Here is a 15369-nt window from a genome sequence, read left to right on the forward strand (position 1 = left end):
TAGACATGAAATGACACCCTTTAGTCAAAAGTTTAAACTGTGCTCCATGACAAGACAGAGATGACAGTTCTTTCTCACAATTAAAAGAATGCAAACATATCTACTCTTCAAAGGAGCGCTGTCAGAGAGAGAGAGCGAGATAAAAGCAAGCAATCAAAAAATCAATACGTGCTTTTAAGTATGCCGAAGCACTGCGATAAAGCGGCATTTTGTAGAGGAGCATCCATATCCTCTAGGCAAACAGCCTCTGTGCAAACAGCCCCTTCTGCTCACACCCCCTCTGTCAGGCGCAGAGAATGTCAGAGAGGGTGAGAGAGACTGAGAAAAGCAAACAATGAAGCACCGCGCAGGAAGCATATTGTATATCATTGAGGAGTTTTGGTTAATATGTAATACATGTTCTGATTGGGTAGCTTCTAAGCCATCCGCCAATAGCGTCCCTTGTATGAAATCAACTGGGCAAACAAACTGAGGAAGCGTGTACCATAAATTAAAAGACCCATTGTCCGCAGAAATCCATGAACCAGCGAAAAATCTGTGATATATATTTAGATATGCTTACATTTAAAATCCGCGATGGAGTGAAGCCGTGAAAGTCGAAGTGCGATATAGCGAGGGATTACTGTATTGATTTCTCATTGCTAAATGAAATTAAAATTAAATAAAATTATTATTTTTGAGTAAAATACTGTTATGGGATAACTAGGGTTTAATCTTTACTTTCTCCTTTAAATATTACTTTATAAACTCTGTGTTTTCTTTTTTTTATTACTTTTAAGTGTTTTTAAGTTTACTTCGTTATTTATTTTACATTATTATTATTGAAGTTTTTTGTTGTCCTTGTCCTCTTTATGCTGATATTGCAGCTGTGAGGCAACCCTAGACCTTTATGCCTGCAAACTCCTCAGTGCTAGCACTGCAAAAATTGACCTTTCACTCATGTTTGTTTGTCTCCCATTTTGATTTCAACTTTTGAATATTTTGGATGTGCTCGTTTCTGGGGAGAGGAAGGGATGGGTGTGATTTTCTAATTTATGAAACTCTGTGGATGTTGATTTTTGGATTGTAGAATGGTTTGGTTAGGATTAGGGTAGGGGATAATGCCATTACTGGCATGCTCTGGCACACTTAATTCCAAAAAATAAATTCTTATTTAGAGATACACACCTTTTACTTTAAAGTGAATAATTATTTGAAAACGAACAGCGCAACACCTTCCCCTCTAAAACCCTTAGCATTGCACTGCAAATCAAAAAGTGCTGATGATTGCATATGCAACTTACTGCTCTTTACTATTCTCTCCTCTGCGTGCCCTGGAGTTGCGCTATAGCTCTGTGCCTATGTTGCTGTATGCTGGATATGTTCATATGTAATTAGAAACCACAGCATCTCAGGAAAAGGCGATGGAAAAAGTGCACTTGAATAAAAGTGCACTTTTGTTATACTTTTACACCAATATATGTTCCTGTGTTTGAACGACACGGGCAGATGGGGATTAAATATTAAAAAGAAAAGCAAGTGACGGTGAGATTAATATACTTATAAAAGTTTCTCATTATTTTTGACACAGATTACTGTAGAAACGGAACAGACATGAAATGCGTGTGTTCCAAACAACGATCTATTATTTCACTCTAAAACTCCACTTCACTCCCAGATACTCAATCAAGGCATGAGCTGAGAGAAGTTCGTGCACGTTCTAAATTGGTGGGGGATGGAATAGCCGGCTGCTCCAAGCTTCTCAATAAAAACATGCCTAAAATAGAGGGTTCAAAAAAAATGACGTCCCCTACTGGTCAAAATGAAAATTCCCTAAAAACTGAAATAAATAAGAAATAAAATTTCTTTAAATATTGAACTTTAAAAATACATTAAAAAGCAGAGTCTCTGAGTGTTTAAAAAATAAATCAAATCCAGCACTAGAAACATTTATCTGTTGTTGATATAGGGCTAAATAATGATTACATTCAAAATCCGGGCCCTGGGGTGAGATTACAGCTTAATCTCAGGGCCCAGTTTTATGAATATTAAGATTAGGGTTTGGGGTGGGGGCAGGGCATATTTCCTTTTAATTTTAGACTGGTCGAGATTCAGAGAGATTATGTTTTGGAGTCTTACAGGTGAAATTCAGCACAGAATCTGGGTACTCTGTATCTTGTCAACATGTTTGACTACTGCACCTGTAGTTGAAATCATCTTAATTTTTATGTTTTGTTTTGAAAATTTTCACCATTTTTTTTTTCTCTTTTTGCAGAAGCACATGGAAATGTTCCACTTGAGTTCCTTCACTATGTGCTGAAGTAAACTTCCAGAAAGCAGAGTCAGCCTAAGCAGCTCTAATGAGCCAAGAGCAATTAGGCAGACATGAGATATTCCTGTAAGGTGTAGAAACAAGACTAAGTGAATCAATCACGCTGAGTGTTAAGTCAGGTGCCAAACTGGATTACTGCTAAGATTATGTGGAGTATGAAGAATGGGAGGATTGGAGAGATTATTATGTAACATATAGTAATATTCTTATACAATATTTATCCAATTCAAGAACCTGCCTCAAGAGCACTAGGTGCAAGGCAGAAACCATCCCTGGGCAGGACACCAGTTCAGTGAGGAGCTCACACATGCACACAAGGTCAATTTGAAATCACTATCAAATCAGACCAGTGTGTCTATGGGGATATGGATGGAAAACCAGAGTCCAAGGGTTAAATCCAAACAGTCTTTCAGAGCAATTTTCTTTCTAAGTTGAGCAGCCATGCACCTTTTTTTGAAGCTGCTGCACAGCATCATAAAGTGATCAAATGAAAGTCACTACATTGAATTTGGTGAGAGATGTTTAGCCCCATAAGAGGAGGATCAAATCCTGACCTATGCACTGTGTATGTTTTCCCTGTGTCTATGTGGGTTTTCCTCCAAAATTCCATATATAAGAGGTTTGGAATGCTTTGGGAATCCCATTTTTTGTATTTGAGTGAGTGGGGATGGGAACTTAGGACTGGTTCCTTCTTTGAATGTGATGATTACAGGCAGCCCATGATGATTATAGGCAGCCCGTGAGTGCCATGACCTTGACTTGATAGTACAACCCTTATCTGACACTAACCTGTACTTTGATTATTTTGCTCAAGAAGTTTTCCAGCACCACAATCACATTGTCAGCATTGGGTGGCAAGTCAGCTCCATCACATCTAAAAGAGAAGATGAATTAATTTATGAGAAATTTCAGATACAAAGTAACACTTGTGAAGACTAACAATTTTACATAAAAATGCTTGCCAAACTTATCACTAAAGACTGCTTCAGCAAATTTTAGTTAAAGCCCACAGAAAAGATCATTTCAATTAAAGCCTGTGAGTAAAAGGCTGAAACACAAGTAAATGGACACTTTCTAAGGGTCATTGCAGTACTGGATACAATAGCTGATCACAGGGCATCAACACACTCTCACTGGGCCAACATTAAAACAACTTCTGTGTGAGAAAAGAAAAACACCCAGACTTGTTTGGAAGGTGTATATTCCACACATACAGTGACTACATTGAATTTGAATCTAGGACTTTGAAGTTGTTATACAGCGGCCCTCACTGCACAGACGTGAGATAGATTTATGTCCATAAAAAATTAATTGTAAGCTTAAGGGTTACTTTAACTTCCTTCTAGTTATCCTCCTGCTTTACAGATACTCCTACTCTTGAAAATTTTCTCACTTGTTCTATTAAAGTGTTGGAATAATTTCAATTTTTTTTGTAAAACTTTTGCCTTTTTCATATTTAAATAACTACATGCCACACAAAATAATCTGAAAGTAACACACAATTCTTTACATTCTAGGACACAGTCTGAAAATCTAATAACATAATTTATACCAACAAAATTAAAAACATAATTTCATAAAAATGAATTTACTAAGTAATAATTGACAGCTTAACACATCATAAGCTACTTGCACTGCAGACATACTGTAAAATTATCCATTTAAGAGTTATTCTATTAAAGTCTCTTTAGGCAGTAGATAAATAATCAGTTTGCATTTGATGTAAGCTTTTTTAAGGCTATTTTAATCCAGGAAACTACTACCTGCAGTCAAAAGACTAACATAAAAGAATTTAATGGATACAATTTTACCCAATCAATTTCTTAACTTCTAAACTTGTCATTAGTTATAAAAGAAAGGTGAATTTAATGGATTTTTCAGTAGAGAAGAAATAGACTGAAGCTTCCAAGTGCTCTTCTCTCCTTAAGGATTCATTTATGTGCTGTAATGTGCTGGACTCATTGAAAGTTCCCAAGTAGCGTATCCAGACACATGTTTATGAGTAGTATACTCCGTTTAATCATTCCAATTAATGATAAATGATTAATGGACCAGCTAGCAAAGTCCCATTTAGTCTGATTCAGAAAAATGAACAACTCATTAAAGTGTTATTAGGGACAGAAATATAAATTGTTAAGACACACTAAAATGACATTTTTAGATCTACAGTATATGCATAGACACTTATTGGGATTTGGTCTCTTTCAACCTTCCTTTGGTTTGCTCTTTCTCAGACCATATAGCCCATTAGCGAATGGTCAAACAAAAACAGGGAAAACAGAGTAAGAGACAACAAGTTGATTTCCTAATTTGCAATTTACTTTTTTGGATCACCATTTTTTTTGGAAAAGGGTAACAAAGAAGAACAATGATAGTACAAGCTAAAAGGGCAATAGAAAAACTGATCATAAAGGAGATTACACCTAAGAAATAGGAATAGGTAGAACCAAATCAAAATGTTCAACGTTGCCATAATTGAGCTGGATAACCTATTCTTCCTCATTCCTGAAAGGTCAAGAAAAAGAAGAGTGAAAGAGAGTCATTAGATTTCCAGCAAATCCAGCTAAACATCAGTACAGGAATAAGCCTGAGATGGAATATAGCAGTTGCAATAATTCACACAACATCTGGTAGGGATTAAAGATGTTAACAGACTACAAAGTAAAATCTAATCCAATCATATCAGATTTTCAATTCCTAATGAACTTAATGCTTCAATGCCAGTTGTGATTGTGATAACAAGCAGCCCACTATTCAAATGCCTGAGGATCATGTAATTCATTCTTAATTGTTCCTAAAAATAATAATGATTTTTTTAAACAAGTTCATGTCTGTAAGGCACTTGTCCTGGATGAAACGTCAGGGCATATTTTAAAAACCTGTAGCGAGCAATTAGCTGAAGTCTTCTGTGACATCATTAATATTTGGGACAACAAATCCTTGTGCATAAAAAAACAAAATTGGATAGTCTGGAAGATTAAAGATCAGTGGCGCTTACTCCATTTGTGATGAAGTGCTTTGAGAGACTAGTTCTGGGATGCCATATACCTTGCACTTTACACCGAGAATATCTGGATAATAAAAACTGTTATGCCAGAGTCCTATTTATTGAATACACCGCAGCATTTAAAATTGTACCATTAAAGCTGATTATCAAACACCTCAATTTACGCCATAACACCACCCTCTTCAACTGAATTTTGGATTTCTTAACCAATTTTGGACTTCCTAACCTCAACATAAGCAGGTTGGCTGCATCATTTCCTCCATGTTAACCCTCAAAACATGTGCTGAGCCCCCTTATCAACTCTGTTTGGTTATGGATGACTGCATGGTCAGACACAGCTCCAGTTCCTTCATTAAATTTGCTGATGACACCACTGTCACAGATCCATTCATTAACAATGATCAGAAAGCTTGCTGAGAAGAGGTTTACCTGCTGAAAAAGTAGTTTTAGGTCAATAATATCACCCTTAATGTCACCAAAACCAAGGATACAGCCAGAGAATTCAGGAAGAAGACAGCAGGCCAAAAAAAAAATCTACTTTGAAGGGGATGCAGTTAAGCGAGTGAGCAGCTTTGACTTTTTTAGAGTAACTATTAACAATGAACTGAAGTGGGAACTAGTTTTCTAAGATATCAGAGACAGCTTGCATTTCTGCATTTTTTCTAACAAACTTCAACAGGTGGACAGTAGAGAACATCCTCACTGACTGGAGCACATCCTGATATGGCTCATGAACATGGTCAGTTCATGAACATAAAGCACTGCAGAGGGTGGCGATATCAGCACAGCATATTATCAGTATCCAGTTGCCTTCTATTCAAGGCATGTACAGCACTGACTGCCTTAGAAAGAGAAACTGGATAATTAAAGACCTAAGCCGCCCTGCACAACTGCATTTCTCACTCCCCCATTCTGGCAAACAGTACAGAACCATTGGTACTATAGTGAGGGATAGTTTCTATCCAAAGATTGTATGTTTGCTGAACATCCAAAAATAAGAACAAATATTGTAGCACAATATACACAATGATTCATAAATATATAAATTGGTTTACATTAGGCCTGGGAAAGTTAATTTGTTAATTTTTGCGATTAATGTGTCCGGTTAAACGTGTTAAAATTTTTTTAGCATTACGAAATGATAATAAAAAAAAGTTAAGTTTGTACCTAAAGAATTACATAAACATCCAGTACTGTATTTATATACTTCCTTTAGAAATGTAATTTAAAATTTTGTATTATGCATTTCACAGAGATACGCTCCATGTCAATACGTAGAACTGGAGTTCATTTTTTGATATGTACATACCGACACAGGTGCAGGGAATTGGAAAGACTGGGGATAGGGTTTATGGCAATCCTGGTGGAATGCTACTGAAAAGTTGCGAAGGTAAAAATTATCATTTTTTTTCTCATTTAATGTTTCTGCAAAAAGATAGCATCTATGTTATATCGTGTAAGTGCAAAATAAATTATCTTTGAGTGGCACTAAAACCAAAATAAGACGGGCATCACTAAATGGTCGATCTGGACTGAGTGACAGCACTATCTGGATCATGACATATTTCTGATAAATGAAAGAGACTGACTGATAACATTCATGCAAATTTTTTCTTTTTTCCCTTCTTGAGGTGTGCACGTCTATTTGTGTCACTCAGCGGACAGCGAACAGCGAACCAATGCTATTGATAGTGCATGGGTAAAATGTGTGGATGCCACAGAAGAAAATGACAGAAATGAAAGAGTGACAGGGAGCATGGCTTGTTCCAAAAAAAAAAAAAAAAGGAAAGAAAGGAAAGTAAACGCAGAAAACTGAACTTTCAAAGATGAATGGAAGAATGAATACATGTTCATTCTTCCGGCGGGTAGTTCAAAACCAGTTTGTCTCATGTACTCCGAAAACCACGGCTTTATTAAAAAGTAGCAATGTGAAGTGCCACTATGAGAAAACGTTTGTGCAAACGATGATAGATCCAGCAGAGTCCTTTCAGATTCATTTACAGCCTAGCAGTATGCAAATGAATGTTCAGTTAAAGTAGTGCAGATTTTGGGACAATGTAAAAAACATTTTCTGATGAGGCCATTGTAAAGGAGTGCAGTTTTATTCAAATGGTTCAATTTTCTTTTAAGTGAAATGTGAATGTGCTAGGCCTACTTTTATTTTTTTACTAAAGTTGCTTATTTGTTTTATATGTTATGCTAAAGATAGTTATTTGCATTCCATACAAATACAAGACCAAAAATATTCAAAGGGTCCACATGTTTAAAGTTCTTACTGAAAATTGAAAATAAATATTTTTGAAATGCTGTGGTAATTATAATTTTTTTTTATAGACATTCCATGATTACATGTATAGGGATCTGGATCATAGCACAAACGTGAGGTTTCAGACCTCTGATAGAAGAAAATTGTGTTGGTCTGACCTCTTTAAATTTTAATTCAAATCCCCAGCTGTAGTATCTCTGAATTTAACTCACCAGTCTGCCAGGTAGCTTACAGTAATGACTGTCCTATTATAATGACAAAATTCTAAGAAATTAAACTTTAATGATTATCCCTACCCATTATTCCACTTTGCAGTATCTTCGCCAATTTATACAAAGAATGCCACATAACCACCCAAGTAAAGCATGGTGTCAGTTTTTAAGTGAGACAGCAGCTACAGAGATTCTTTTTTGCATGCCAGGAGCAAAGGTGTAAGCAAAGCAGTGCTTTCCAGCCTTTTCTATGTGGTGGCACATTTTTTGTAACCCAAAAAATTCCAAGGCACACCACAATTCTACCAATCTAAAAAGCATTAAATCTCATAGACATGCTAAACTATCTGAAGGGGCGGGACAGGGGGCAGCAAAAAAAGCAGATCAGACATTGGCATTCACAGACACAGCACTTAGTGAGCACTTTGGATGCATTTCCCAGCTGCTTTGTCCTTTTGCCCACTCAATGAGGTGGTTTACTCTATGCCTTCATTCTACTGACTTGGGGTCAGATGTAACTTGTATGCCTACTGGCCATGGGCTCTACAAGAGTCCCTGGTGAACATGCCCCCAGGCAGATAGACCCCCGACATATTTCCAGGCTGCTAAAGTGCTCTCTAAGATTTGTGTCTGCAAAACGGCGATCACGGAGCTGCTTTTATGTCAGCTTCTCAAGGCAGTCCTGTCTGACCACCTGAAATTAACAAAAGGTGCACTAGAGGGGCAACAACAAGACGGCCCTGAAAACAGGAATGGTTTAACAGGTGGAGGCCACTGACATTTTTCTCTCCTCATCTTTTCTGATTGTTGTTTCACTATTTTTGCATTTGGCTACGGTCAGTGTCACTACTGGTAGCAGGAGGCAACACTTGGACCCTACAGAGGTTGCACAGGTAGTCCAACTTCTCCAGGATGGCACATCAATAGGTGCCATTGCCAGAAGATTGGCTGTGTCTCCTAGCACAGTCTAAATGGTATGGAGGAGATTCCAGGAGACAGGCAGTTACTCTAGGAGAGCTGGACAGGGCAGTAGAAGGGCCTTAACCCATCAGCAGGACCAGTATCTGCTCCTTTGGGCAAGGAACAACAACAACATTTATTTATATAGCACATTTTCATACAAATAATGTAGCTCAAAGTGCTTTACATGATAAAGAATGAAAAAAAAGACCAAATAAAAAATAATTAAAATTAGGAAACACTAATTAACATAGAATAAAAGTAAGGTCCGATGGCCAAAGAGAACAGAAAAAACAAAAAAAAAAAAAAAAACTCCAAATGGCTGGAGAAAAAAAAAATCTGTAGGGGTTCCAGGCCATGAGACTGCCCAGCCCCCTCTAGGCAATCTCCTTAACATAAATGACCTCAATAAGTTCCCATTGTTGTATTCAGGGTTCTCATGGAAGAATTTGATGATGATGGTCATGTGGACTTCATGTGGAACAGGATGAGCACTGCCAAAGCCCTACAAAATGACCTCCAGTAGGCCACTGGTGTGAATGTCACTGACCAAACAATTCAAAAACAGACTTCATGAGGGTGGCCTGAGGGCCTGACGTCCTCTAGTGAGCCCTGTGCTCACTGCCTGGCTCCGTGGAGCGCGATTGGCATCTGCCATTGAATACCAGAATTAGCAGGTCCACCACTGGCGCCCTGTGCTTTTCACAGATGAGAGCAGGTTTACCCTGAGCACATGTGACAGATGTGAAAGGGTCTGGAGAAGCCATGGAGAACATTATGTTGCCTGTAACATCGTTCAGCATGACCAGTTTGGTGGTGGGTAAATGATGGTCTGGGGAGGCATATCCATGGAGGGACGCACAGACCTCTACAGGTCAGACAACAGCACCTTGACTGCCATTAGGTATCAGGATGAAATCCTTGGACTCATTATCAGACCCTATGCTGGTGCAGTGGGTCCTGGGTTCCTCCTGGTGCACGACAATGCCCAGCCTTATGTGGTGAGAGTATGCAGGCAGTTCCAGAAGGATGAAAGAATTGATGCCACTGACTAGCCCCTATGGTCACCTGACCTAAATCCAATAGAAAACCTCTGGGGACATTATGTTCCTCAGACAGTCCAGGAGCTCAGTGATGCCCTGGTCCAGATCTGGGAGGAGATCCCCCAAGACACCATCTGTCGTCTCATTAGGAGCATGCCCCAGTGTTGTCAGGCATGCATATAAGCATGTGGGGGCCATAAAAACTACCGAGTATGGTATGATTTTGAGTTGCTGCAATGAAATTTCAGCAAAAAACTCGCCTACCGCATCATTTTTTACACGATTTTTGAGGTTTCTTTGAATTCAGCCCTCTGTAGTTTGATCATTTTCATTTCCATCAAATGATGTGGCATCCTTTCGTTCCTAACAAATTATCCAGTCCATATTAATATAGATATCCAGCATGATTTTTTTTCTTATTGAGATCTGATGTGTTTTCAAAGTGTTCCTTTAATTTTTTTCAGCAGTTTGTATGTATATATATATATATATATATATATATATATGCATACATATATATTGTGACGGGCGGCCTGGATCCTTACCCAGATGGGAAGGAGAGGGGGAAATAGTGCATTTCATAAGCTATCTCCCCTGAGCTGTTACTTGGTAGCCCACTGGGTTGTAGTGGCGCCTCAGATTCCTACAGAGCAGCATTGAAATTGGTATTTATCGGTTCAGCTCTGTTGGAGACCGGAGATGCTGCCAGGGGAAGCTACAGAGCCATATTCTGTTGGGCTTCCACCACACCTGGGGGTACTTCCAGATCCCGCTAAAAAGCCATCAGAAATGCTTCCAGGTGCGGCATAAAAGTAGCCAGCTACCACTGCACAAGGGGATAGAGTTGGGAGGGAGAAGGCAAAGATTACTGGAGAAGGAGTGGAGGTAAAGGACAAGAGAGAATAAGAAAAAGAGAGAGAAGAAAAACTGTGCTTTGGTGCTTTTGTACTGTGATGTTGAGGGTAACGAATTGGGGAGCGTTTCCCTACAGAAATTAAACATGTGTGTTGCTGCACTTGTGCATAGTGACTGTTGTGTCAGGTGTTGAGGAGCTGGTGCGCCCTCTGGTGATCCCTTTTATATATATATATATATATATATATATATATATATATATATATATATATATATAGTAAGATGGATGCTATATAGCTCCCGACCCGATACAGACTGGACAATGGAGGAACGTGTAAGATAAACAGACTTTTATTTTTTTTCAGCTGGAGGGCACATCTTCCCTGTAATCCCTCCAGCCACAACACAGTCCCAAGCACACAAGTAACAAAGCACAAAAGCACTTTTCTCTTCCTCTCGGCACCACCACTCCTCCCAGGCAACCTTGACCTTCGCCACCCAACTCTGGCCGCTGAGAGGTGGTTGCTGGCTCCTTTTATAGTTCACTCGTAAGTGCGCCAGGTGCTTGATCACCGAGTTCCGGCTGCACTTCCGGGTGTGATGAACATGCTGCCTACACGGACTCAGAAGTCCCAAACACAGCACCCCCTGGCAATGCTTACGGAATCCAACAGGGCTGCACCCAACTCCAATTTCCTGGGAGCCCTGTGGGAAACCGAGGCACTGCTCCACCCCGGGGGGCGGCCATCAAGCATCCAGGGTGAGGTATTGCACTGTCCAGGGCTGCTCCCTCTGAATATACAGTAGTGTGCAAGGGCATCTCGGCTGGGCATGGACGCCAGCCTCTGCCACATATATATGTGTGTGTGTGTGTGTGTGTATATAAATATAAGGTTTAGATAAATACATCAGTTCAGATATATGTATTGCTTTAGATCAGTGTTTCATAAACTACTGTATAGTTATGACCAATCTTGGGTTGTGTGATGGCTGAAATATGGTGGCAGCAAGTTCTGAATTACAATTACAAATATTGACAAAGAGTTGCAAACATTTTGCAAAGAGCCTTGCAATGTGTCATTCTCCAAGCTGGCAGCCCACTACCCACACCTGATAATGATCGGTGGCACTTCCACAAGGAGGACGGATCTTCTAGATGACAGTCCATGAGGATTCTGGGTCACACAGACACGCAAAAGGCAAACTTGTATCACAAGAAAAAAAGTTTGAGAACCACTGGTTTAGAAACATTTGTTTTGATACACAGGTTGTCTCAAATATATCTTGGCTTAAACAGAAGTTTGAATTTACGGGAAGGTATAGCATAGCCACCTAAGTTTAGCATTTCAGTTTCGCTTAATCATTGCTTCAGCATTGTTGTCATTATTGTACGAATTTTGTTTAAGAGACATATGTATTATTTTGGTTTTTGCTACAACAATAAAAAAAACTGTAACTTAAATAAATGAGTCCAATCATAGGCAAAAAAGTGAAACAAATAGGCATTCCATAACCACAAAACACATAAAATATTTAGATCGGCATCTGATCAAATAAAAAAAATCCCCGCTTTGCTTCCAGAAGTTCCTGAATACTATAAGAGATCCTAACTTTAATGAAGGAGGATTTCACTTACTGTGGACAGTGTACTTGCAGGTTGAGGAGCTGAAGGGTTATCAGAATTGATGCTCTTAAAGTGAAAAACATTTGACCACTGCATGCAAGCAGAGGATATCAATTTGTATTTCACCTCTTGGGAGGATTCATATCTCATTCTTCCCTGTCGAAGACGAGCAGTATTACCAAATGCCTATGGGATGCACAGTTGTAGTGAAAACTTTTTTTCATCTAGATTTTCTCTATAACAAGGGAAAGCCTCTAACAATCACATGAATTATGGCACTGCCAAGGTGAAAAACGAGATCTCCTTTTAGCTTTACTTGTGCAAGAAAAGAAATAAATCTCTGTCTCCAAGACTAAGTTTACAGCACTGAGTACATGTTCACATTGTAAAGTTGAAGCACAGTAAAGACTTCAATAACATCTCAGACAGATGTTGTTGATCCTGTGCTTATTGCGCTGCATCTAAGTGCCGCAACATTAAAATTTAAGGCTGAAAATCTCATAGAATTTCAGTGCATATTTCAGTGTAATAGTGCAAAGTTATTTGTTATATTTGTTAGATGGAACATACCTTCACAAAACAAAAAAGAAGAAAAAATTACTAATGGAAAAAAGTTCAGTCTTTGAATTTATGCATATCACAGATGCACAAAAGACTGCAATATATAAAGAGCAGGCAGTGTGACATAGAGGTTAAGGCTTGGGAGTGTGCCATACAATGGACTGAGGCCCAATTCACAGTTGGTTCCTGCCATGCACTCACTGTTACTGCAATCAGCACCAGTCTTCTTTGACTCTAGATAACTGAAGCCAGGTAAAAATGGCTGGTTGGATGAAACTACTTTGAAAAGCATAAATTGCAAATGTGATCTTGAAAGTATTAATTAGAAGAAAACCATAATTTATAACACTAAATGTTTTCATTTACATTACTGATGTGTTTTAAAGTTATGCAAAATATAAATACATTTTCAAAAATTGTTATTGCAAGACTAAAATATGTGAACAATTGTATTACCTAGAGACCTTAACCAAATATAAAAGAAAAGTGAATTTTAACAATACACAAAACACTTTTACTTTTGTAAGTTTTAAAAGTGTTATTTCCCTAAATACATGAAATGTTTCTTTCATTGCAAGTTGAATCACAAAGCACAAAGGATGAAGCCTTTATTAGGAAAATCTCAGTTGTACATGCAAATAACATAGAAATCTGTCAAGAAAACAATTCTACAACTTTTTTTAAATGCATTTTCAACTCTTTCACTGCATGCAAATTTGCAGATCAATGACGGCCGGCACATTTCTTGCCTTGGAAAGCACAAGCTACTTCTCTCAGTACAAGACTACAGCAAAAATCAGCAGATGGATACATCAAAAAGGTCTCAGTGAAAATGTTAATGTACTGAGTTCTTGAACAATTGGCATCCGTTGAGACAGGGGCATGTTTCAACATAAAAGGTTAGTGATAAATATAAGAACTGTTATAAGCATAGGTATGATTAACCAGTAAGAGCTGGCAGCTGTCTGCAAGTAACCAAGCAAGTAAGAATTTAAGAAAAATTACCTCTTGTAATTCAATTTACTGCCATTCACACATAGTCCAAGAGAAATAATTACACAAGTTTACTGCAGCAAGACTGACTGTCAGGTTACCTTTTGTGAATGCTGTCTTATGTCAGAAATGCTTTGGGGCAACCTCTCCTTAAAACATAAATCACTTTCTGAAATGCAGATTCTTTTCCCGTGACCCACATTTAGATTTCACACCTCTTCTGCTACTTTAATTTGCCCATTTTTACAATTACCAACCTTAAGAGATATATAGTTCTCAGCTACAATGCATTTGTACCCAGGACTATATTCTATTACTTTCTATCAGTAGTTCCTTCAGACTTCAGGGGCTATGTCTCTTACCCCGATTGACCTAGCTGAGAAATGAACTTGGTTTGCAGGCCTTGACAATAGAATAGAGCAAGTGTGCAAGCAGGAAACCAGGCTCAACAAGTTTTAATCTTTAATCATTATCCAAAAATCTAGCATTATAAATGAAAACAGGTCACACCATACAACCTAGATTGTTCTGCAGTTCTACAAGATACAAGAAGTTTATTGTCACATACACAGTAAAAACACATTAAAACCATGTAATGAAATTCTTACTTTGCTTGCTCACCTTCATATACAAAGACAGAAAGACAAAAGAAGTATAAAAACAAATAGCAATTACAAGATTACAAAATAAGGTGCACAGTGCCTGATGACATACCACAGCCGTCAGTACATTTATGGGGCTATGAGTTGTGGTTTGGATTGACTTTAACTTTAAGCATTGTTGAGGAGTCTGATTGGTTGTGGAAAAATTCATGTGTCAGTCTTGTGGTGCGTGATTTCATATACCTTTAGTGCCTCCCTGAGGGAAGCAGCATGAAAAGCGTGTGTTGAGGATGAGTATAGTCTTTAATTATGTTGCGCGCCCTCCTGATTACCCTACTAGGGGGTAGGAGGGGAAGGTTGCTTCAGAGATGTGCTGTGCAGTTTTAATTACACACTGGAGTGCCTTCTTTTTCTGCAAGGAGCAGTTACTGTGCCATACAATAATAGAGCAGGTGATAACACTCTCCATTGTAACCGTGTAGAAACTGGCAAGAATTTTGGTTGGCATGCCAAATTTCTTCAACTTCCTCAGAGAGAACATTATTTTGTGTGCTTGGGTTAATGAGTTGTTGTGTATTGTAAGACCAAATTAGGTCCTCGCTGATGTGGGTTCCAAGGAATTTGAAGATTTTTACTCTCTCCACTTCAACCTCACTGATGTAAATTGGAGTGTGCTGCAGCTTCCTCTTCCTTGGGTTGATAATCATCTCCTTGGTTTTATCTGTATTCAGGGAGAGGTTGTTTTCCTGACACCAGGCCACAAGTCCTGCCACCTCTGTCCTATATTTTGACACCCCCCAGTAATCAACCCTATGACTGTAGTGTCTTCGGCAAAATTAATGATGCTGGTGTTGTTCTGAGAGGCCACAAGGTCATAGATAAACAGGATATAGAGGAGCGGACACAGCACACAGCCTTGGGGGCAGCTGGTGCTG

General features: G+C 38.6%; 1 protein-coding gene across 2 annotated transcripts in view; it reads right to left on the reverse strand.

Annotated features, from left to right (window-relative positions):
- Positions 1 to 15369, reverse strand: part of uggt2 (UDP-glucose glycoprotein glucosyltransferase 2) — a 652370-nt gene that overhangs the window by 76563 nt on the left and 560438 nt on the right. For both annotated transcript variants that reach the window (XM_039745402.1, XM_039745404.1), the window contains one exon: positions 3101 to 3185. In XM_039745402.1, coding sequence (XP_039601336.1) covers positions 3101 to 3185 — 85 coding nt within the window. The remainder of the gene's footprint in view (positions 1 to 3100; positions 3186 to 15369) is intronic.

Source organism: Polypterus senegalus, chromosome 2, assembly GCF_016835505.1.
Source record: "Polypterus senegalus isolate Bchr_013 chromosome 2, ASM1683550v1, whole genome shotgun sequence".
Taxonomy (NCBI): Eukaryota; Metazoa; Chordata; class Cladistia; order Polypteriformes; family Polypteridae; genus Polypterus; species Polypterus senegalus.